We start from the raw sequence: 26,617 nt of genomic DNA on the forward strand, positions 1-26,617 counted from the left end.
TGCTATTTATTGAGATTACTTTAAAATTTACTATCATACTTCTTCTTGATCTGAAAGCCAACAGTCAAGCTGTACTATGTCAATTTTTGTAACCAATCATGATGAAAATGTCTTAAGAGTGGATCAGTCTGGATCTACATTAAAAACTAATCATTAAAGGAGTACTGAGTGATATGAGATACAGGCAATACGAAGGAGAAAAGATGAATATAAGTAAAGCATGGGAAAGGAGGAGGAATACACTAATGAATCAGACACACACAGTAATGCCCGCAAATAACCCACAGAGACAGAGAAAGTACCTGGAAAGCTGTGAGTGCGCCAGTCCCTGGGTTATACAGGCATCGCAGCGAAGGCATGCTGTCCGCCAGGCTGGAGCAGCCCAGCCACAGAGACCTGGGCATAGAGCACTGCAGAGAGAGGACAACTATGAGATGGGACAGTATGAGACAGGATGGCACAGATTACAGGAATTTTTAAGGCTTGCCTGAATACAATATTCCAGTTGCAGCTGACCTTTATGATAGAAACATCTTTAAGAAACACACTACTTACTGGTTCTAACCCCAGGGAGAAACCCAAAAGGGGCAGCAGTGGCCAAAAGGCAAGGGGGTAAAAGAAGTTATCGCTCAAAAAACCAAACATTTAGTCAAAAAAATTTTGTCCCTATTCTTCTATGTATCAGTCTAAAGGAAATCTACTTCTTAATCCAGTTGATCAATTATTTTCCTCTATGCACCTCAACTCAGTTCCCGTAAACTCACCACAGGGTGTAATACTGAGGCAACTAAGCAGAAAGAGGAGAAGTTCACAGAAGCGTTACAATATTAGGAATGGTAAATTAGAAAACAAAACACTAACGAGGGTTTGTTTTTTGTTTTTTGTTTTTTTTTTGAAAGAAAAGAAAAAGTATTGTATCCCTATGGCTTTGACAGCAACAAACTCTGCACAGTTTGCATATATTTTATGTGTCTTGTTAGTCTGCTATTCATTAACCAAAATGCACAGTTACCATAGCAGCTGCCTCTTCATCTTTCCAGATGGATTAGGGGTGTGGGGGGGGGGGGGGGCGTAACAAGGGGAGAAGAAACAACCCAAACAGAAGGGAAAAACAACAAAGAAAGAGAGCAGGGACACAGAGAGAAAGAAAGGAAAGAGAGAAAGGAGAGAGGAAGAGGAGAAGAGAAGAGAAGAGGACACCTAGAAAGCTGGGTAGTAAAACTTTCTAAACAAACAAACAAAAAATACATAAGAATGTAGATATATATATATAATGGTGTATTCAGTAGTCAAAAGAGATAGAAATTACAATTTCTAGTAGCTCTAACTAATTGACATTAGTATTATTGCACCTATAGCTTTGAAGGAAACCATACCTTTCAAAACTATTTTTACATTCTTCATGTTTCTCTAAAAGTCTCCCAGGCTGACGTTTTATCCATCAACTTGAGTGCTATTACATGTCTAATAATAACTAAAAAACTAAATACCTAATCACGATACACATAAAAACAGGGATACATATTTTAAAATATAGTAGTCAATATAGGTAACATTAAACCTTAAATTACAGACTTTGAAATACTTTACATCATCATAGACTTTTTTTCTCCTTAAAACAATATAGTTGTAGAAATTAATATTGGGAAGCAAAATATAGTATTCACTGTTTACACCATCAAAAATTGATAAAAAGATAATGAGAGCTATGCAAGGGGTTTGTGCCTATGGTCCACGCTACTCAGAATACTGAGATGGGTGGATCGTTTGAGCCCAGGAGTTCAAATCGAGCCTGGGTAGCACAGCAAGATCCTGTCTCTTAACTAAATAAAGATAGATAATGGGCTGCAAATAAATCCAAAGGAGATCTATGTAGATCCCCTGCTTTTAGATCATTATCCTCATTTTATTTACCACCCATAGGACTACGCTTAATACATTATACTCATTTTATAGTTAAGGTGACTGATGCCCAGGAAAAATTAAGTATTTATCCATGATCATGAATTTACAAAGTAAGGAAGTAGGGACTAGAATCTTGGCCTGTTGCTTTCTAGTGCAGAACTCTTCCTCCTGCCTCTATCCATCCCTCAGTCACAAAGTGGACATTGGGCTTTAAAAGAAGGGTATCTGCTAAAGGAATCACTAGATAACATACCAAGCAAAACAGCTAAACTGCTTTGAATTACTCCAACAATCTCTGAACTTTGTTCACTGTTTCCAACGTTTCTTCACCTTGAGCTACAATCCATTTTATAAACAGCAGCTAAATAGAATAAATAATTGTCTTCACTTTGTTATCATGTCACTCTCATCAACAATTCATAAGGGCTCCCTATAACTACTGTACAAAATGCAAGCACTCTATCAATCTGACATTTCCCCCACCGCCAACATCAACTCACCTTCTCTAATCTTCTAATTGACCCGGGCACTCTAGCTAACTACCTACCTTGATACTTTGTTCAAATACTCATCTTAACCCTACTTCTTTAAACTTAGAATTTCCTTCTCTCTCTCACCCTGCCAATCCACATGTACCATTTACATCAATATCTCCTTAGAATTATGTATACTAATTTCAGTCTCTGCCAGTGGTTCTTAGCAGCAGAGATTCTCATATTGGAAGGAGAAGGCAACAGAAAAAGAATGGAGAAAATAGGGTAAAAAAAAAAGCTTCCTTGCTGTTGAGAATCACATTCTACTCATATTACTTCTCTGTAAGTATTAAGAATGCTTTGCTAATTTTTGCAAGTAAATGATATTAAAATTTTCTTAAGGCTAATATTTTAATCATTTATTCAACAAATACTTATTAAATGCTTTTCTGGTAGTAGATACTGTCCTGGGGCTGAATGTGGTGGCTCAATCCTATAATCCCAGTACTTTGGAAGGGCAAGGCAAGTGGATCTCTTGAGCCTAGAAGTTAAAGACCAGCCCTGGCAACATGGGAGACCCCATCTCTACAAAAAATCAAAAATATAGCTGGGCATGGTGGCACACGCCTGTAGTCCCAGCTACTTGGGGAGGCTGAGATGGGAGGACTGCTTGAGCCAGGGATATCAGGGCATCAATGAGCGGTGATCACGCCATTACACACCAGCCTGGGCAACAAAGCAAGACCCTGTTGAAAGAAAGAAGAAACAGTAGGAAGAAAGGGAAGAAAGGGAAGGAAGGAAGGGAGGGAGGGAGGGAGGGAAGAAAACAAACAAACAAACCAACAAACAAACTGTCCTGGGCACTAGGGCTAAACAATGGACAAAAAAACCCACAAAAATTCCTGTCTTTGTGGAACTTACATTCTAGTGACTTTCTCTCAACCTTAAATTTGGGCATGGTGGCACATGTGTATAATCCCAGCTAGTCAGAAGGCTGAAACAGGAGAATCACTTGAACCTGGGAGGCGGAGGTTGCAGTGAGCCAAGACCAAGCCACTGCACTCCAGCCTGGGTCTATATTGAAAATCCTTGGCTGGGTGCAGTGGCTCACACCTGTAACCCTAGCACTTTGGAAGGCCAAGGCAGGCAGATCATTTGAGGTCAGGAGTTCGAAACCAGCCTGGCCAACATGGTGAAACCCTGTCTCTACTAAAAATACAAAAATTAGCCGGGTGTGGTGGCAGGCGCTTGTAATCCCAGCTACTCAGGAGCCTGAGGCAGGAGAAATGATCAAACCGGGGAGGCGGAGGTTACAGTGAGCCGAGGTTAAGCCACTGCACTCCAGCCTGGGCAACACAGTGAGACCCTGTCTTAAAAAAAAAAAAAATTCCTTAACATAAAAGTAACTCATTATTATAAGAAATGCGGTACACAGGCCAGGCATGGTGGCTCACGCCTGTAATCCCAGCACTTTGGGAGGCCGAGGCAGGCGGAACAAAAGATCAAGAGATCAAGACCATCCTGGCCAACATGGTGAAACCCCGTCTCTACTAAAAATACAAAAGTTAGCTGGGTATGGTGGCGCGTGCCTGTAGTCCCAGCTACTCAGGAGGCTGAGGCAGGAGAATCGCTTAAACCCAGAAGGCGGAGGTTACAGTGAGCTGAGATTGTGCCACTGCACTCCAGCCTGGTGACAGAACAAGGCTCCATCTCAAAAAAAAGAAAAAAGAAAAAAGAAATGGAAACGCTGTACATATGCAATTGGTTAAGGTTCTGTGTATGCTGGGTAGAAAAAAGTCTCACAGTCATTCAGAAAGAAAGACTGAATTTGAGAAAAAGAGAAGTCAGAAGTGGGTATAAATAAAAAGAGCATGAAAAACACAGGAAAATGACAAAGGAAACAGTGGAAGAAAATTGAGGAGGCACTGGAAGATAGCATGTCACTTCTCCTACTTCCCTTCACAAGAGGGCAGGTGACGTATACACTTTTAACCATACCAAAGCCATCTGCATGACAAGCACAGCTGGGTCTAGAAACCAACCAGAACTCTTTCATTCACAGACTTGGGGCTCTTTTTTAAATTAAAATATACATATTTATTTTTTGAATGTTCCTTGGTAAGTTTTTAAGGCCTTCCTCTCGTGAATGATTTGTTTCCTCCTTTTTACATAAAAATCTGTGTTATTTTTGTAGTACGTACTTAATAAATTCTCTGAGTTTACTTACTTGTTCTAACACTCTTCCTCATTCATTTATCCCTATCCTCCATCAAAACTACTAACAACGAAGAATTTGAAAGTGCTTACCCCATCCCCTTAAACTAAAATTCCCAAAGAAAATTATAATCAATAATGAGCCACATACACCCAGGAAAGCCACTAGATATACTGGTGTGATTTCCAAAATAGCATTAACTTGCAAACACCACACAGAGGATGCATTCCCGATTATTACAAGACAATTGGTGTGGTATGAAAACTGCACTTGAATATACTCAAATCTGCACGTTACCATAAGATTTTATATATTACAGCTCAATTTAAAAACTAATCTTCAAATTGGTTTGCACTGTAACAATTAATCTTATCCATACTGGTAAATGCCACTTAACACTGAGAAAAAATATAATTACAAAATAAATGGAGTAGGCTATAATTTTTACTCTACCTCTTTCCCTTCTATCTTCACATTTAGAAGCATTTTCTAAATGAAGGGGAAAACAGCAAATTTGGGCAATGAGGAACACAGTGGAAAGGACTGCCATTTTGGTTACTATCCTTATTAATTCTATACATTTCAGGGCCATTCTGATTGGTCAGTTTCTGACAACTATGTAAGACGTTTTCTGCCCTTCAACATTTAATAAATAATGCCCTTTAAAACTTACCTTTAAAATACCTGAAAAGCACATAGTTTTCTACTGAAAGTTTGGACTGTTTTTGTTGTTTTTCCTTGCAAATTATATTTAAATTCCTAACCTTTTCATTTCATACTTAATTTTTTTTTCCTGTCTTTCCTTTTACTGAGACAGAGTCTCACTCTCTTGCCCAAGCTGGAGTGCAGTGGCATGATCACAGCTCACTGCACCCTTGACCTCCTGGGCTTAAGCAATCCTCCTGCCTCAGTCTGCCCAGTAGCTGGGACTACAGGCATGCACCACCACACCTGGCTAAAAAAATTTTTTTTAATTAAAAAAAAAAAAAAAAAGCAGGTTCTAAACTAAGCAGCAACTACACATTCTTTTGTTTAAATATTTAACTTCTGTTAAGTGTTAAATAACTTCTAAATCACCTACTCCTTAAATGCAGTCTCAAAAGCTATGACAAAGTTAATAGATATGCCTGCATCCTACACAAATCCAGCCCTGCACAGCACATATTAGTTTCTTCAGCTCAGCTCCCACCCACCTAACCTCACCCCAATTGACTCTCCTTTGCAAAATCAAAGAAAGTTGAAGAGTATAACAAGGTATTACAATTGTTGCTATCCAACTGAATGACTTCACTAGCCTTTAAAAAAGCATACACAGCACAGAAAAAAATAAGACTGAATATGTTTTCTACTACCTGAATCAGAAAAAAAACTGAAATGTTGCAATGCGATAGTAAAGACATGGAATCAACCCAGGTACCCATCAATGGAAGACTGGATAAAGAAAATGTGGTATACATATACCATGGAATACTAAGTAGCCATAAAAAATAATGAAATCATGTCCTTTGCAGAACACAGATGCAGCTGGAAGCCATTATCCTAAGTGAACTAATGCAGAAACAGAAAACCAAACACCACATATTCTCACTTACACATAGGAACAAAACCTTCAGTACACATGGACATAAAGAAGGGAACAGACACTGAGGAATATAAAAGGTGGCAGGACAAAAGGGGTAAAGCTTGAAAAAACTACCTATGGGTACTTTGCACTCTCTACCTGGGTAAGATTCACTCGGACTCCAAACCTCAGCATCGTGCAGTATACCTCTGTAACAAACCTGCACATATACCCCAATTTTAAAATAAAAGTTGAAAAAACAAGATTGCAACGAAGGGCCTCCAGCGCATCAAGAAGAATATAGTATCTAGTGCCCATCAGGTTCAATGGCTCAATTCATTTACACAAAGAACACTGAAAATCTCAACTCTTCCCCCTACACTTGGCTCTCTGGAGTAATGTCACAGATCCTCTTCACTGATAGCCCTGCAGGCAAAGGGCTAGCCTCAGCATTTACTATATGAAAGCAGAATGACAAAATCTCCTAAATTCAGGTCCCTGTTGGTCAACTTCTAGGAGTAATAGAAGCTATAATAATCAACAATAAAAAGATTGCTGTACTGAGAGTTTACGTATCCTTAAGCCATGGAATAGAAGAATTCCCTTTTCACTACTATATCAACTAAGAAATTCAGAAAACTACAGTATTCCATAGTAATGTAATATATCAGACTTTACCTACAGATTCAATGATTGCCTCTTAAGAATCCCAATTTAGTTCACTCCAAAAACAAAACTCCCACCTGTCAGATAGGATAATCATATCTACCCAGCCTTATTGCACAAGGTTGTGGTAAAACTAAAACAAGGATTCTTTTTTTTTTCTTTCACACAGAGTTTTACTCTTGTTGCCCAGGCTGGAGTGCAGTGGCGTGATCTCGGCTCACTGCAACCTCTGCCTCCTGGGTTCAAGCGATTCTTCTGACTCAGCCTCCCGAGTAGCTGGGACTACCGGCATGCACCACCACGCCTGGCTAATTTTTTATTTTTAGTAGAGACGGACGGGGTTTCTCCACGTTAGCCAGGCTGGTCTCAAACTCCTGAACTCAGGCCTTGGCCTCCCAAATTGCTGGGATTACAGGCGTAAGCCACCTCGCCTGGTTAAAATAAGGATTCTAAAAGTTGTTAAGTACAAAAGGAAAAAATATAAATGGCATCATCACCAGGAACAGGCTTCCATGAATGCCACTTGCATTTCAAACTGTTCTGGGAAGCCACTTACTTTTTCATTACCAAAGTGGGCACAGGTGGAGTACAAAAAGAGGATAAAAGTTTACTGGGAATAAACTGCCTGCCAGGCATTGTACTAGATCCCTTAAGTACATTATTTCATTTAAGCATTACTATCTTGTCAAAGAATTATTAGTATTTTCACCTTAACAAGAGAGTACACTCAAGTTCAGCGAAGTTACAGTGCCTAAAGGCAATGGCAGAAAAATAATACTCAAACGTGTTTGTCTCCACAAATCCATAGACTCACTACTACAAAAACCTACTCTCAAGTAGTTTACACTCTATTTCAAGGAAATAAATTACTAACAAATAGTAACTACAAGGAAAAATTTAACAATGTACTAAATTGTGTTAGACAACAGTTACTAAAAGTTTAGGTAAATTTTCAAATATTTAGAAAAGCTCAGTCACAGACTTTAATTTTATTGTAGCACTTGTTACTATACATGTATAACAAACTAACAAGCTGCATCTGTATAACATTATCTGTATAACAAGCAACCTTTGTTAGTTAGCTTTGTTAGTCTAACAATTCATTGTTCTGCAATGAATTGCAGAACAAGCTCTTCCGCAATTCGTTCACTTGTATAACAAACTAGTAAGGTGAATAAGACCCAGAGAGGGTCAGGTAAGATGGCTCATGTGTATAATCCTACCACTTTGGGAGGCCAAGGTGGGAGGTCTGCTTGACCAGGAGTTCAAGACCAGCATAGTCAACATAGCTAGATCCCATCTCTATTTTTATGAAAAATTTTAAAATAAAACAATTTAACTTAGTTAAAAAAAACAAACAGAGAGACCCAGGGAGGTTAAATAAATTACACATTGATGAATATTTAGTAAGCAGCAAAGATGGGATTCAAAACTAGATATCCTGACTATCTACAACAGTGTTACATTAAAATGGCACTTTAAAAGTTAAACATGGAGTTACGGGTGCAGCACAGCAACATGGCACAAGTATACATATGTAACAAACCTGCACGTTATGCACATGTACCCTAGAACTTAAAGTACAATAATAATAAAAAATAAAAAATAAAAATTTAAAATAAATAAATAAATAAATTAATTAATTAATTAATTAAAAAAAAAAAAAGAAATGGGAAGCCAAAATAGTTTAGGGGCACAGGAATGACTACGCAAACTAAAGAAAGAAATTGCACCCAAGAGGTTATTATATTCATTAAAGTCATGGCCATGGAGAAAATAACGTACATCAAAAGGACCAACAGGACTGGATGACTGATTATAATGAAAAATGGGAGATGAGTCAGAAATAATGTCAACAGTTCAAACTTGAATGACTAGAACAGTAGTGGTAGTGACAGACACTGGTAAACTGAAACTCATTTGGAGGGTGCAGGGAGTAACTAAGTTCAGAAATCATGAATTTGATGTGATACTAAACCTCTAGTACGTAAGAAAAATATGGCATGAAAATGTAAGTATAAACCTGTAACGATTACAGAGATGTGGGAGTAAGTGACTTCTGTGTAAGTAATAACAAACTAAGTTAAAAGCATTTGTTGTAAAAATACCAGTGAGTTTTCCAAAATAAAATTTAACTGATACGTCTCCCCCTTCTCCTTTCCTACCTGAACAGTTCAATAGCCATTCGGTGAGTACAGGCAAAGTAGGTATCCAGCTAAGTGGCAGAGAGTTAACTACAGTGGCCCAATACAGGCTTTTGGAGTCCAAGTGGTATGAGAAGGGTATCCCCGGAGGGAAAACGATGGGGCACATAGTTTCAGGTCCTAAGCAGAATGATAGGAAAAAAAATCTGCTGGGAGGGGGACCCAGCATGAGGTAACAGCCCTAATGGAACAAGTAAGGCTTCCACATAGGAACCGTAACAGCAGTGAGCAGGATGATGAGGATGTCCACATCCACACAGGGCAGTGGAGGGTGGGGGGATGGCAGTGAGGGTTCCCCATGTCAGCAGAAGAAGGCATGCATTAACAGAGGGAGAGGCAGTGGTCCAGCAATGAGTTTCAGACCCAGTGGAGTGAGGAGGGTGGAAGGGGCAGCCAAGTGCAAGCTGTCAGATCCCAAAAGGGTTAGGAAGGCATGCATATGAAGTATGGGGTGAGAAATAGAGTGAGAGATACATCAGCAACAAGAGATGGATTATACAGGAAGATTGATCAAAAAAAGGTGGCAGATCAAATACAGAGGATAATAAGAGCTAGGTTTCTCATAATCAGAAAAACAAGTTACAAGTACAGAAAGGAAGAAAACTAGAATATTTACATTGCTGAACTAGAACTGAGGAATTGAGGATGTTGTTGTAAGCTGAAAGCTTACAATGTATTACACAGAGAAATTCCTAGGTAAATAATACATTTATGATATACATATGGACACATATACCCACAGACACAGACTGACTACCAACTGAGAGGGCCTAGGAGCAACCTAATAGCAACAAACACATTTAATGATTCAAAATATCACTCTCCACTAAAAGGAACCAGAGCGCCTTAGAACAAGGTGAGGGCTTGGACAGGAAAGTTTAAGAGGAGCTTGGAGTATCTTCTTGAGGTGTTCAATGAATGACAGAGACATGTCAAAATAATACAGGGGCCAAAGTGAAAGGCTGAGGCAGGCTACATCTGGGAAAATTAGAATATCAAACTAAATAATGATAATAATGGATAACTGTGGCAGGCAAACTCTAACATGGCCCCTGATAATTCCCACTGCTTGGTATGCATGCCCTTGGAAAAGGTGATAGGATGTCATTTTCCTAATCAGGTTAAGACTGCAACTTCCATCTTGCTAACAGACTCTATTGCCTTCTTGGCTTGCAAGCTTTGATGAAATAAGCAGTCATACTGTAGATGTCCCCATGGCACAGACCTGACGGTGATCCAGTCAATAAACAACTAAGAATTGAGGCTCTCAGTCCAACAGCCTTTGAAGAAAAGAATTCTGCCAGCAACAACAGTAAGCTTGGAAGTGACTTTTTCTCAAAATAAAACCTTCAAATGAGACCTCAACCCTGGACAACACCTTGATTATGGTCTTGTGAGAGAGATTCTAAAACAGAACACCCAGGTCAGCTGTGCCCAGACTCCTGACTGAAAGAAACTGTGAGGTACTGGCCAGACGCGGTGGCTCACACTTGTAATCCCAGCACTTTGGGAGGCCGAGGCGGGTGGATCACCTGAGGTCAGGAATTCAAGACCAGCCTGGTCAACATGGGGAAACCCTGTCTCTACTAAAAATACAAACATTAGCCAGGCATGGTGGTATGTGCCTGTAATCCCAGCTACTCGGGAGGCTGAGGCAGGAGAATTGCTGGAACCTGGAAGACAGAGGTTGCAGAGCCGAGATCGCACCACTGCACTCCAGCCTGGGCGACAGAGCGAGATTCCGTATCAAAAAAAAAGAAAAGAAAAGAAACTGTGAGGTATTACGAGGTATTACATGTATGTTAGGTTACAGATATGTTAATTAGCTTGATTGTGACAAGCATTTTACAATGAATATGTATATGAAAATATCATGTTGTACGCCTTAAATATAATTTTTGTTTGCCAGGAGGGCGGGTCGGGGGAGAGCATGAGGGAAAAGAGCTGATGCATGCTGGGCTTAATACCTAAGTGATGGGTTGACAGATGCAGCAAACCACTGTGGCATATGTTTACCTACGTAACAAACCTGCACATCCTGCACATGTACCCCAGAATATAAAAAATATATACAAAATAATTTTTGTTTGCCAATTATACAGCAATAAAGCCAGGGAGAAAAAATATAAACATGTATGTTTGGCAAAAAAACACAAATATGAGAAAATTCTAGAAGAGGTCTAAACTATTGCCAACGTATATCATGCTCTCAGTTTGGGAGGTGGCATTCTGAAATACTGGAGCTCATAAAAATTTATTGAAAATAAGTACTAAGTTTTCATTTTTCTATATATTTTTGAAAAAATTAATATCGTAATAACTATTTGCCACTTAAAGTTTAAATACAACTCACTTGTAAATCTCCCCCCAAAAAATATAAATGTCTGTGTTTTTGTTTTTGAGACAGTCTTGCTCTGTCACTCAGGCTGGAGTGCAGTGGCACAATATTGGCTCACTGCAACCTCCGCCTCTCGGGTTCAAGTGATTGTCTTGCCTCAGCCTCCCAAGTAGCTGGGATTACAGGCGCCCACCACCACACCCAGCTAATTTTTTGTATTTTTAGTAGAGATGGGGTTTCACCATATTGGCCAGGCTGGTCTTGAACTCCTGGCCTCAAATGACCCACCTGCCTTGGCCTCTCAAAGTGCTGGAATTACTGGTGTGAGCCACTGCACCCAGCCCAAATGTGTGTGTTATTATAAGCCACTCAATTTGCGATAATTTGTTATGTAATAATAGATAACTAATAAAATAAGCCACTGAATAAAGTTGAAACCTATGACTCCATTAATGACATAAAAATTAAACTGGGGACAAGCATGGTGGGTCACACCTGTAACCCAGCAGACTGCTTGAGGCCAGGAATTAGAGACCAGTCAGAGCAACATTTTGAGATCCTGCCTCTACAAAAAGAATTAGTGGGGGGAAAAAGGCATGGTGACACGCATCTATAGTTCCAGCTACTTGGGAGACTGAGGCAGGAAGATCACTTGAGCCCAGGAGTTACAATGAGGATCACGCCACTGCACTCCACCCTGAGTGAAAGAACAAGACCCTATCTCTAATTTAAAATAAAATGAAACAAAATATAAACTGGAAGTTTGATAAGGAGGAGGATGCTTAAATAATTTCAAAATAACCTCCCCACAAAATACTACTTCATTTTAATCGGAAAAATATAAAGTTAATTCTACAGTGGGGAAAAAAAACCCTGATATCTTAATCAAGTAATCAACATTAATATCACCAATAATGGAACAAATTCACATTATGTGTCACCTCATAGTATTCAATAAAAACACAACATCTCCTCTGTGATATTCCTGTCGAAGACACCTAACCTGGATCTAATCATGAGAAAACATCAAAAAAACCCAATTTGAAAAATGTTCTGCAAAATAACTGGCATGTAATCCTCAAAAATGTCAATGTTATGAAAGCCAAGGAAAGACTGAAGAACTGTCCCAGACTAAAAAGACTAAAGAGGTATGACAACTAAATGTACATGTGATCCTGAACTAGATCTTTATGCTATTATATAAAGGACATTGATTGAGATTACTAGAGAAACCTGAATGGGATCTATGGATTAGATGACAAAATAATATACCAATAATAATTTCCTTAACTCTGATGGTTGTTATTGGGTTATATGGGAGAATGTTCTGGTTTGTAGGAAATACACAAAGAATTCAGAGGTGATGGGACATCATCTCAGAACCTTATTCTGAAATGGCTTATGGGAAAAAAAAAACACAATTTGCATTTTACTTGCAACTCTTCTGTAGTTTGAGAATGTTTAAAAATAAAACATGGAACATTAATTAAAATACATACTGGGATTTTGCTTTTGGCCATAATGTAGTAATTGTTATCAGATTAAATTTCATGCAGAAAATCACAGAAGCTAAATAAAATATAGAAAACGGAAAGCATGAGAGAGAGAGAACAACTAATACAGCCAAAATTTTAGGGGCGAAGATCCCAGGCAGAAGGGAAATGCATTATGGTTAACCTGACATTCTGTATATAATTTTTCCCCTGCGGCATTTGCTGACTCCTAAATTTTACATGCAGAGAGTAAGATGCTGAAAAACCAAGTCTGAAGTGTATTTCAGCAGTCTCATGATGCTATGGAGCCAAAGATTGGAGTATAGGGTGCATATAGGACAAGGTACCCTGGTTTAAAAAAAAAAACACTCAGGCTTTCAGTTGACAGCATGGAAGAGTTACATGAACCAGAAAAATGAAGGGCACCAAAAACAGAGATGCCTCAACTGAACGAAAGGGATATGTCTGTGAAAAGAACATTCAACACCCTGTGAAGAATGATTTCAGAGTCTCTAACACTTTCATTAAAAAATATCTAGCTCTCAGTGAATAATTATGAAGCATTCAAAGCAAAGAGATCAAATGGCCAAATTAAAAAACAAACAAAAACCAGGGGAAAAGGCAAACAATAAAGTAGATAGATTCAAATGGCTGTCAACAGATGGGTAGATAACTCAAATCTAGTATATGCATACAATGGAATATTATTCAGCCTAATAAAGGATGGAAAATCTGACACATGCTGCAACATGGATGAATCTTGAGGACATTATGCTGAGTGAAATAAGCCAGTCACAAAAAGACAAATACAGTCATGTGACACTTCGCAAAGGGGATACATTCTGAGAAATGTGTCAAGCTCGGCTGTGTGATCACAGTGTACTTACACAAATCTAGAAGGCATAATCTACTATACGCCTAGACTATAGGTAAAGCATATTGCTCCTACGCTACAAACAGGAACAGCATGTTACTTTACCAAATATTGTAGGCAACTGCAAGATAGTGGAAAGTATTTGTGTATCTAAACAGAAAATGTACAGTAAAAATACAGTATAAAAGATTAAAAGGGCCAGGTGCAGTGGCTCACACCTGTAATCCCAACACTTTGGGAGGCTGAGGCGGGCAGATCGCCTGAGGTCAGGAGTTCCAGACCTGCCTGACCAACATGATGAAACCGAGTCTCTACTAAAAATACAAAATTAGCCAGGCGTGGTGGCGCATGCCTGTAATCCCAGCTACTCGGAAGGCTGAGGCAGGAGAATTGCTTGAACTCAGGAGGCAGAGGTTGCAGTGAGCAGAGATCGTGCCATTTCACTCCAGTCTGGGCAACAAGAGTGAAAACTGTCTCAAAATACAATTCAATACAATACAATACAATACAAACACAATACAAATGGCGGCTGGGTGTCGTGGCTTTGGGAGGCTGAGGTGGGCAGATCCCTTGAGTCCAGGAGTTCAAGACCAGCCTGGGCAACATGGCGAAACCCCATCTCTACAAAAAATACATAAATTAGCCAGGCCTTGTGGTACATGCCTGTAGTCCCAGCTACTTGGGAGGTTGCAGCAGGAGGATCATTTGAGCCTGGGATGCGGAGGCTGAAGTAAGCCGAGATCTCACCAATGCACTCCAGCCTGGGCAACAGAAGACCCTGTCTTTAAAAAAAAAAAAAAAAGGCCGGGCGCGGTGGCTCAAGCCTGTAATCCCAGCACTTTGGGAGGCCGAGACGGGCGGATCACGAGGTCAGGAGATCGAGACCATCCTGGCTAACACGGTGAAACCCCGTCTCTACTAAAAAATACAAAAAACTAGCTGGGCGAAGCGGCGGGCGCCTGTGGTCCCAGCTACTCGGGAGGCTGAGGCAGGAGAATGGCGTGAACCCGGGAGGCGGAGCTTGCAGTGAGCTGAGATCCGGCCACCGCACTCCAGCCTGGGCGACAGAGCCAGACTCAGTCTCAAAAAAAAAAAAAAAAAAAAAAAAAGACAAAAAGATAAAAAATGGGCACTTAACCATGAATGGAGGTTGCAGGATTAGAAGTTGCTCTGGGTGAGTCAGCGAAAGAGTGGTCAATAAACATGAGGGCTAGGACATTACTGTATACTACTATAGACTTTATAATGGTTAAGATGGCCAATAAACTCTGTGCATTTAGGCTAGACTAAATTTATTAAAACATACTTTTGTCTCTTTAGTAATAAACTTAGCTTACTGTGACTTTTTCACTTTATAAATTTTTTTAATTTTTAAAAACTTTTTGACTCTTGTAGTAACACTTAGCTCAAAACACAAACATATTGTATGGCTGTACAAAGATATTTTTCCTTATATCTTTATAAGTTGTTTCATTTATATATATATATATATAAAAAAAACTTAAACATCTTTGTTAAAAACCAAGACATGAACACACACATTAGCCTAGGCCTACACAGGGTAAGGATCATCAATATCACTGTCTTCTACCTTCACAGCTTATGGCACTGGAAGGTCTTTGGGGGCAATTAACATCCACAGACCTGTCATCTCCTATGACATCAATGTCTTTTTCTGGAATACCTCCTGAAGGACCTGCCTGAGGCTGTTATACTGTTAAGTTTTTTTTAAGAAGTAGTAGTAGTCCACTCTAAAATAACAATAAAGAATACAGTATAGTAAGTACATAAACTGGTAACATAGTTGTTTACTATCAAGTATTATGTACTGTACATAATTTTATGTACTACACGTTTTTATGACTGGCAGTGCAGCAGGTTCATTTACACCGTGTCAACACAAACACCTGAATAATGCCTTGCATTATATGTAATGTTACATTGGCTACAATGTCACTAGGTGACAGGAATTTTTCAGCTCCATTATAATCTCAAGGGACCACCATCGTGTACACAGTCCATCACTGACTGAAATGTCATTATACAGTGCATGCCTGTACTGTATAATTCCACTTATATGAGTTACCTAGAGTAGTCAAATTCAGAAAGTAAGATGGTGGTTGCCAGGAGCTGAGAGGTGGGGGGTAATGGAAAGTTGTTATTTAATGAGTATAGAATTTCAGTTTTGCAAGAGGAAAAAGTTCTGAAGACTGGTTGCACAATAATGTGAATGTGCTAAAACTACTGAATTGTACACTTAAAAATGGTTAAGATGGTCAATTTTATGGTATGTATATATTAACACAGTTAAAAACAACAGCCCCCAATGTGAGAAGTAATCACAGACTTTAAAAAAACCATACAGAAGATATTCAACAAAACAGATTAAAAAGTTGCACCAGAAAATTGGAATCTAAAATTTAAAATATGTAACATGAAAATCTCATACATAAAAAAAGTACAAAAGTTGAAATTAAGAATTCATTAGATTGGTTTAAGGGAAGAAACAAAGCAAGATCACATTGTAACGTTTTATCCTTTGTACTTTCAATTTTGTGAAATATCTCAAAATCTTTTAATGTAAAGTTTTTTTTCCTTTAATGTAAAGATTTCCTCTGGGACATATTCATCTTTTGCATCAAAACCACTTCCCTCAGGCCAGGCACAGTGGCTCACATCTGTAATCCCAGCACTTTGGGAGGCCGAGGCGGGTGGATCACCTGAGGCCAGGAGTTCGAGACCAGCCTGGACAAGATGGTGAAACCCCGTCTCTACTAAAAACACAAAAATTAGCCAGGTGTGGTGGCGGGTGCCTGTAATCCCAGCTACTCGGGAGGTTGAGGCAGAGGTTGCAGTGAGCCGAGATCACACCACTGCACTCTAGCCTGGGCAACAAAGCAAGACTTCATCTCAAAAAAAAACCCAAAAAAACCACTTCCCTCATTTATGTTAATAAGTTCACCTTCAATAAGTTCCTCTGGCTGTATATCTAGAATCTAATGGTGACAGTGTCAATTTTCCTATGGTCAACTATTTCTTCTGTAACTTCATTGACATTTCTCTTGAATTTCAATGAAAGTGTTATCATTTTTTTTGTTACTCTGTTTCATCTCTGTTGGCCAATTTCCACTTTTGATTATCTACTTCTATAAAATATCATGTGGGCTTAACATTGGGAAAGACAATGCAACTATACACTTTATTGTCTGTATATAAACTTAATCGCCAACAGACCTTGAAATAAATAGATTGATGTGTATCTGTTTTTGACATAGTCATGTGTGGACTGGAGAACTAGCAATGAAGTCTGTACTTTACATAGTTACTCATAGTTAATATACTATGGTAACGGAAATTGAACTATGGTGTTGGGTGACTAGTGTCATGTAACTAAACTGTGCTAACTGAAATTTATGCACATTAGAAATATGTAATATGAGGACTGTTAGTACATTAAGTTTAAATAAAATAGAAACTCAAAGTAAAAACAAGCACTAGACTTTAGACTCTACCATAAGGCAATAATTGGTATCAAACTTATCCTCCTACCATCAACAAACTGAACAAAATATGTGAAACATGGGCCGGGCGCGGTGGCTCAAGCCTGTAATCCCAGCACTTTGGGAGGCCGAGATGGGCAGATCACGAGGTCAGGAGATCAAGACCATGCTGGCTAACATGGTGAAACCCCGTCTCTACTAAAAAATACAAAAAAAATTAGCCGGGCGAGGTGGCGGGCGCCTGTGGTCCCAGCTACTCGGGAGGCTGAGGCGGGAGAATGGCGTGAACCCAGGAGGCGGAGCTTGCAGTGAGCTGAGATCCGGCCACTGCACTCCAGCCTGGGCGACAGAGCGAGACTCCGTCTCAAAAAAAAAAAAAAAAATATGTGAAACATGTATTTCAAGACACTGAACAACAATGCCAGAATGTAATTCCTGAATGACAGGAAACAAATAAGATGGCCTTTAATATTATCCTAGTCTTCTACCTGAAGGTATTGTCCAGGCTGCAGCACAAGAAAGGGGAACTCAAACAGAGTACAATGGTACCACTTACTTGAGGAAACAAAATGTATGAAGGCTAAAAAGAATCAGTGAGGCAGAACACTGAAGAATGAGTTATGTAGAAAAAGGTTCCACATAGCTGAATAAGACACCCCTCACTGAGTTCCTGAATACTAAGTCCCGTATGCATACAGTGAAACTCCACAACACTAGGCAAAAAACTACAACAGAGCTATAAGCTTAACAACCAGAAACTACACAGACCTGCGGCACATTTCTGTTCTGACTGGTCAGATTTCAAGAGCCTAATGAATACTTATGACATTCACTAGGAGCCTTAGAAAGCTCACATCTCAGTTGCTGGGATGAACTACACTAGAATAAAAGCTACACTAAAACTATCATAATAAAGCTTAAAATCAGCCACAAGAGCATCAAGCTGATCTGCAAAAAACTTAAGTGCACCAAAATAAACTCAACATCCTTTTAAAAAGATTTTAAAAACACAAATATTCAACAATGTAATATCACAATGTCTACAACTAAACCTAAAATTACAAGACAAGACACACAAAATATGGTTTATAACGAGGACTATCAGTCAATGGAAGCAGACTCAGAAAAAAAACTGACAGAGACAATGAAATTAGCAGACCTAAAAATTAAAACAGCTATAGTAAGATAAACATAATGATGTAGGGTATAAAAAAAGAATGAAATAAAAAGTTTCAAAACTAAAAATACAATGTTTGAAATGACAATTTCATGAAATTGGATTAGCAGCAGATTTAAACTCTGTAGAAGATCAGTGAACCCGAGGACGAAAAAATAAAGCACTAAGAGAAAAAAGACTGAGGAAACAAACTGAACAAAGCTTCAGTGACCTATAGGAAATTGTAAGTGGTTTAACATATGTGTATCTGGTGTCCCAAAAGAAAACTAGAGAAAAGGGATGGGCAGAAGCAGAAAACATATTTGGAAAAATGCATATTTCCAACTATATCTGAAGAATGATAATAGACACAACCTAAACAAAACTATAAAAAGTGCCAGAAATGGCCGGGTGCAGTAGCTCATGGCTATAATCCCAGCACTTTGGGAGGCCAAGGCGGGTAGATCTCTTGAGGTCAGGAGTTCAGCCTGGCCAACATGGTGAAACCCCATCTCTACTGCAAAAACAAAATAGCCAGGTGTAGGGGCTTGCACCTGTAATACCAGCTACTCAGGAGGCTGAAGCAGGAGAATTGCTCGAACCCAGGAGGCAGAGGTTGCAGTGAGCCAAGACTGCGCCAATACACTCTAGCCTGAGTAACAGAGTGAGACTGTCTCAAAAAAAAAAAAAAAAGTGCCAGAAATACAAATACATGAATATTTTAAAAATCGTTTTCATTTAAAACTTTTTTCTAAAAAGCAAGCAAGTTAAACTAAAATAATAAGTTACGGTGTTCATAATATATGTGAAAATAAAACGTATGACAATAATAACACAAAGGATAGGAATGTAGAAAACTGAAAATACAGTATATGTGAAGTGAAATATTTCCAGGCTGTGTTAAGTTAAAGATGCATATTGTTTTGTAAATCATATCTCAAAGAACAGTTGACTATCCAGAATATACTTTTACAACTCAAAAAAAAAAAAAGACAACCCAATTAAAAAATGGGCAAAAGAACTGAAAAGATATTACTCTCAACAGCACATAAAAATAGTACTCTTCCTTTTTTTTTTCCAAGACAGAGTCTTGCTCTGTCACTCAGGCTGGAGTGCAGTGGCACAATCTCGGCTCACTGCAACCTCTGACTCCCAGGTTCAAGCAATTCTCCTACCTCAGCCTCCTAAGTAGCTAGGATTACAGACATGCACCATTGTGCCTGGCTAATTTTTGTATTTTTAGTAGAGACAGGGTTTCACCATGTTGGCCAGGCTGGTCTCCAACTCCTGACCTCATGATCCACCCACCTTGGCCTCCAAAAATGCTGAAATTACAGGCGTGAACCACCCTGCGCAGCCAGGGTACTCTTCTTGACATCAGTAGTCATTAGGAAAATGAAAATCAAAACCACAATAATGTGGTACCCACTAGTGTGGTAATTTTAAAAAAAGAACTAAAAAAAGCTAAAAAGCAACCATCCAGATGTATCAGGAGAGAAGCATACCAGGAAATCCAGATGTACTAGAAGAAGATTTATCATTAAACTCCTGTCCAGTCTCAAAAGCTTTTGATGTTACAATTAAAACAAGAAAACCCACAACGGAAAATAACAAGTGCTGACCAAGATATGGAGAAACTGGAAACTTCATACATTGCTGGCGGGAATATAAAATAGTTCAGTAACTGTGGGAAACAGTTTGGCAGTGTCTCAAAAAATAAAACACAGAATTACCATCGCAATTTTCGTATATACCTACTTCTAGGTATATATCCAAAGAATTAAAAACAGGTAAACAAATACATGTATACACATGTTCATAGTAGCATTATTCAAAATTGGCAAAAGGTGAAAACAGCCCATAATGAATAAACAGATAAACAAATTCTGGTAACTCATGCACTGCATAACGACATTTTTAGTCAACAATGAACTGCATATACCATGGTGGTCCCACAGATGATAATACCAACATTTTAACTACATCTTTTCTATGTCTAAGTATGTGTAGATACACAAATACTTCCTATTGTGTAACAACTGCCTACAATATTCAGTACAGTAACATGCTGTCCAGGGAGCCTGGGAGCAACAAGCTGTAACATATAGCCTAGATGTATAGTAAGCTATACTACCTAGGTTTGTGTAAGTACACTCAATGAAGTTCACACAATGTTGAAATCAGCTAATGATACATTTCTCAGAATGTATCCCCATCAAGTGACACATGACTGTATGTACATACAATGGAATATTATTCAGCCATAAAAATAAAGTACTAATACATGCTACAACATGATTGAACCTCAAAAATATGTCAAGTGAAAGAAGTCAGACACAAAAAGTCACACACTGTATGCTTCCATTTATATGAAATGTCCAGAATAGATAAATTCATATGGGCAGAATGCAGATTGGTGATTGCCAAGGGCTGAAGGAAGAAAATGGAAAGAAACTGCTTAGCGGATAAAAGCTTTTACTTGGAATGATGTAAATGTCTTGCAACTAGATAGAGGTAGTAGTTGCTAAATTACACAGAATTGTTCACTTTAAAATGGTTAATTTTATATTAGGTGAACTTTACCTCAGTTTTGTGTGTGTGTGTGTTTTTGTTTGTTTTTGTTGCTGCTGTTGTTGTTGTTGTTGAGATGGAGTTTTGCTCTTGTCACCCAGGCTGGAGTGCAGTGGCACAATCTTGGCTCACTGCAACCTCAATCTCCCCGGTTCAAGCAATTCTCCTGCCTCAGCCTCCCAAATAGCTGGGATTACATGCGCCCACCACCACGCCCAGCTAATTTTTTTGTATTTTTAGTAGACACAGGGTTTCACTGTGTTGGCCAGGCTGGTCTCCAACTCCTGACCTCAGATGATCCACCTGCCTCAGCCTCCCAAAGTGCTGGGATTACAGGGGTGGGCCACTGCGCCCGGCCAACCTCAATATTTTAACATGCAAACTGTCATCTCTAAAGCAACCATTAAAACCAAACAAAGGTACCTAGTAAGCCAACAGAAGGCACACAATGGAATACTAAAATAGCAACAAAAAATAAATCCAAAAGAAAGCAGGAAAATTTTTTAAAGGCAAAAAGGGCCAGGCCCAGTGACTCACAACTGTAATTCTAACACTTTGGGAGGCCCAGGGGGACAGATCGCTTGAGTCCATGAGTTGGAGACCAGCCTGGGCAACATGGCAAAACCCTGTCTCTATAAAAAATACAAAAATTAGGCCGGGCGCAGTGGCTCAAGCCTGTAATCCCAGCACTTTGGAAGGCCGAGACGGGCGGATCACGAGGTCAGGAGATCGAGACCATCCTGGCTAACACAGTGAAACCTCGTCTCTACTAAAACATACAAAAAAAACTTAGCCGGGCAAGGTGGCAGGCGCCTGTAGCCCCAGCTACTCGGGAGGCTGAGGCAGGAGAATGGCGTGAACCCGGGAGGCGGAGCTTGCAGAGAGCTGAGATCCGGCCACTGCACTCCAGCCTGGGTGACAGAGCGAGACTCCGTCTCAAAAAAAAAAAAAAATACAAAAATTAGCCAGGCATAGTGGCACATGCCTATAGTCCCAGCTACTCAGGAGGCTGAGATGAGAGGATCACTTAAGGCTGGGAGGTCGAGGCTTCCGTGAACAGAGATCACATCACTGCATTTCAGCCTGGGTGACAGAGTGATACCCTGTCTCAGAAAAAGAAAGTAAATTTTAAAAAAAAGAGAAAAAGAACAGATGGGAAAAAACAAACAAATAGCAAAATGATCAATTTAAATTTAACCATACTGATCACTACACTAAATGTATGGTCTAAATATACTCTCCAATACAATAACCACTAGTCACATATGGCTACTGAGCACTTGAATGGTGGCTAGTCCAAATTGAAATGTTATAACTTTAAAATACCCGTAGATTTTTAAAAACTTAACACAAAAAAAGTAAAATACGTTATTCATAACTCTATACGAATTATATTTTGAAACAGTGTTTAAACTACACTATGGCTCAGGCCTGTAATCCTGCACTTTGGGAGGCCCAGGTGGGCGGACTGCCAGAGCTCAGGAGTTCAAGACCAGCCTGGGCAATATGGCAAAACCTCATCTCTACTAAAAATACAGAAATTAGCCGGGTGTAGTGGTGCATACCTGTAGTCCCAACTACTTGGGAGGCTGAGGCACGAGAATCGCTTGAAGCCAGAGGCAGAGGTTGCAGTGAGCCAAGATCGCACCACTTCACTCCAGCCTGGGCAACAGAGCGAGACTCTATCTCCAAAAAAATAAAAACAAAAATAAAAAACTACAGTGTGTTAAATAAAATACATTATGAAAATTTCAACTTTCTTTTCACTTTTTTGTAAGAGACAGGGTCTCACTGTCAACCATGATGGAGTGCAGTGGTATGATCACAGCTCACTGTAACCTCAAACTCCTAGGCTCAAGAGATCCTCCTGCCTCAGCCTTCCAAGTAGATGGGACTACAGGTGTATATCACCACACCTAATATATATATATATTTTTTTGGTAGAAACAAGATCTTGCTATGTTACCCAGGCTGGTCTCATACTCCTGGCCTCAAGTGATCCTCCCACCTCGGCCTCCTAAAACGCTGGGATTACAAGCATGAGCCACCTTGCCCAGTTTCATTTTACATTTTCAATGTGGCTACAAGAAAATTTAAAAGTATATACTTGGTTGGCATCTGTGGTAAACACTTTTATTAGACAGTGCAAGTCTAAATAAAGACAGATGATCAGGCTTAATTTAAAAACCAGACACAATTATCTATTAATGTATACCAATAAATTAAAGGTAAAAAGCTTAAAAAAGCTGTATCATAACAACAGTCGTAAGAAAGCTAAGGCCGGGCACAGTGGCTCACGCCTGTAATCCCAGCACTTTGGGAGGCTGATGTGGGTGGATCACCTGAGGTCAGGAGTTCAAGACCAGCCTGGCCAACATGGCGAAACCCCGTCTCTATTAAAAATACAAAAATTAGCCAGCTGTGATGGCACACGCCTGTAATCCCAGCTACTTGGGAGGCTGAGGCAGGAGAATCACTTGAATCCAGGAGGCGGAGGAGAAGTGAGCTAAGATCACACCACTGTACTCCAGCCTGGGTGAAAGAGTAAGACTACATCTCAAAAAAAAAAAAAAAGAAAGAAAGCTGAGATGGCTATGTTAACATGAAAGTTCACCTTGGAACAAAGAGTATAAGCAGTAATAAAGAGGACTATTTCATAATTATAAAAAGGTTAATTCGTCGAGAATAATCCTAAAAGTATATATGTACTACTACTAACAAAATTTCAAAATAAGCAAAATGCTCGAACTAAAGGGAAAATACACAAACCTACACAGTTTGAGAGTCTAACATAACTCTCTCAGCTATTGATAGAATAAGCAACAAAGAAGTGACAAGTGGCCGGGCACAGTGACTCATGCCTGTAATCCCATCACTTTGAGAGGCCGAGGCGGGCGGATCATGAGGTCAGGAGATCGAGACCATCCCGGCTAACACGGTGAAACCCCGTCTCTGCTAAAAATACAAAAAATTAGCTGGGCGTGGTGGCAGGCACCTGTAGTCCCAGCTACTCGGGAGGCTGAGACAGGAGAATGGCGTGAACCCGGGAGGCGGAGCTTGCAGTGAGCCAAGATCGTGCCACTGCACTCCAGCCTGGGCGATGAGCAAGACTCCATCTCAAAAAAAAAAAAAAAAAAAAAAGAAGTGACAAGCACAGTAATAATAAACTTGATGTAATGATTTATCTACAACACTTCACCCAACAACTGCAGTATGCACACACATTCTTTTCAAGGACACTTGCTACACTTGACCAAAACAGACCTTAAGATGGGCCATGAAGAAAGTTCAAAGGACTGAACTTGCAGTGTATGTTGTTGACTAGCATAAATCAGTATCAAAAGGATAATTAACTAGAAGGGGTTCTGGTTCCATGTAAGATGGAGTAAGTACACTCCATCCTGTATTTCCCACTGAAGGCAACCACTAAGAAATGGACAGAACATTTAGAACAACTGAGGACTCAAAAAATTAAATACTAGCAGGTGAATTGAAGAAGACTTTTACCTAGCACTGAACCAACAAGGAATTTATCTTTTTATTATTCCTCCAGTATCCACCAGCCTGGACTGCTGCCTGAAACCCAAAAGTGGGTATTGGTGTCAGTAAAGAGAGCTCTAGGAAAATCCCTCTAGTTCTAGCTTAAGGAGTGCAGAAGGGGTATCCTAACTAACACTCAGAGAGAATGGCAAAAATCTCCCATTTTTCTTTAAAGTTCTTACCATTCTCTCAAAGCAATTCCATGAGGAAAGCCACAGTAGAAGCAAAGACTCAAAGAAGCCTAAAACTCTGAAGTAAAACTCCTCTCTGATCAGAGGAGTTGTGATCCTAAAAGGGTGAGGCAAAACCTCATTGCTTTTTTTTCCCTCTAGCCTCCCATCGCATAGCCCCATATGCAGTAACAGACGCAGGTTTAAATAAAGTCCTAGCTTTCTGGCTGGAGGACTGAAAAAGGGAGCCCCAGGGAACCAGATAGTACTGGGGAGATTGTGCAGAGGGAGGAACTCAGGAAAATGGCCCCATAAAGTGGTTAATAAACTCCTATGTTCACCCCCACGCTGCACATGGGTGGATATAGGATATAACCCAAAACAGTAAGGCATAGACTGTTTTTTTTTTGGTTTTTTTTTTTTTGGTTTTTTTTTTTGAGACGGAGTCTAGTTCTGTCGCCTAGGCTGGAGTGCAGTGGCACCATCTCGGATCACTGAAAGATCTGCCTCCTGGTTCACGCCATTCTCCTGCCTCAGCCTCCTGAGTAGCTGGGACTACAGGCGCCCGCCATCATGCCTGGCTGATTTTTTGTATTTTTAGTGGAGACGGGGTTTCACTGTGTCAGCCAAAATGGTCTCAATCTCCTGACCTAGTGATCTGCCCACCTGGGCCTCCCAAAGTGCTGGGATTACAGGCGTGAGCCACCGTGCCCGGCCAGGCATAGACTTTGAGAATTGAACTACAAGATGGACTATCATCCAGATTCCAATGGCCATCAAGTGGCACATACATGTAACATATCTCAATAGAACTGCAAAGGCTTTCAAAATGTAACAGACATTGAAACCACAATCCTACAGAAATCTGAATTTGCAGACTGAAGCCAACTGGGTTGAATGCCTGACAAAAGAAAAATACCAACATTTTCAATACGATTTAAACAAAACCCAAAGTTGTATAATATTTAAAAAGCCAAGGATATAACCCAAAAATTACTTGGCATACTAAAAAGGGGAAAACTTCAACTGGTATCAACAGATGCCAATATCAAGACGGCACAGATGTTGAAATTAACTTTAAAGGCAAAGACTTTAATATAGCTAGGATTGGCCGGGCACAGTGGCTCACGCCTGCAATCCCAGCACTTTAGGAGGTAAAGGCGGGTGGATCATAAGGTAAGGAGATCGAGACCGTCCTGGCTAACACAGTGAAACCCCGACTCTACTAAAAATACAAAAAATTAGCTGGGTGTGGTGGCGGGTGCCTGTAGTCCCAGCTACTCGGGAGGCTGAGGCAGAAAAATGGCATGAAATGGCATGAACCCGGGAGGCAGAGCTTGCAGTGAGCTGAGATTGCACCACTGTACTCCAGCCTGGGTGACAGAGCAAGACTCTGTCTCAAAAAAAAAAAAAAAATTAAATAAATAAAAATAAACAAATTATATATATATATAGAGAGAGAGAGAGAGAGCACGCGCGAGCAAGCTAGGATTAAAATGTTTCAATAACTAAGGGTGAATACTCTTGAAAGAAAGAGAGTACCAGCAAAGAAGCAATAGATATAAAGAACTAAATGGGCCAGGTGCAGTGGCTCATGCCTATAATCCCAGCACTTTGGGAGGCCAAGGCAGGAGGACTGCTTCAGCCCAGGAGTTCCAGACCAGCCTGGGCAACAGGGCAAGACCTTGTCTCTACAGAAAATTTCTTACAAAATTAGCCAAGCCTGGTGGCACATTCCTGTAGTCCCAGCTACTTGAGGGGCTGAGGTGGGAAGATCTCTTGAGTCTGAGAGGTTGAGGCTGCAGTGAGCCATGATCATGCTACTGCACTCTGGTTTGGGCAACAGAGCTAGACCTGTCTCAAAGAGGGGAAGTAAAAAAGGGGGTCAGGGGAAGAACTAAATGAGAATAGGAAAACTGAAAAGTTGTAAACTCACTGGATGGTCTCAGTA

General features: G+C 39.9%; 1 protein-coding gene across 9 annotated transcripts in view; it reads right to left on the reverse strand.

The window, feature by feature from the left end:
* BTRC (beta-transducin repeat containing E3 ubiquitin protein ligase) overlaps nt 1-26,617 on the reverse strand; it is a 206,324-nt gene that overhangs the window by 130,077 nt on the left and 49,630 nt on the right. For 7 of the 9 annotated variants that reach the window (XM_009215205.4, XM_003904145.4, XM_017944244.3 and 4 more), the window contains exon 2: nt 303-410. The exons of the other annotated variants lie outside the window; for them this stretch is intronic. In XM_009215205.4, coding sequence (XP_009213469.1) covers nt 303-410 — 108 coding nt within the window. The remainder of the gene's footprint in view (nt 1-302; nt 411-26,617) is intronic. 9 annotated transcript variants of the gene reach the window in all.

Source organism: Papio anubis, chromosome 11 (assembly GCF_008728515.1).
Source record: "Papio anubis isolate 15944 chromosome 11, Panubis1.0, whole genome shotgun sequence".
Classification (NCBI taxonomy): Eukaryota; Metazoa; Chordata; class Mammalia; order Primates; family Cercopithecidae; genus Papio; species Papio anubis.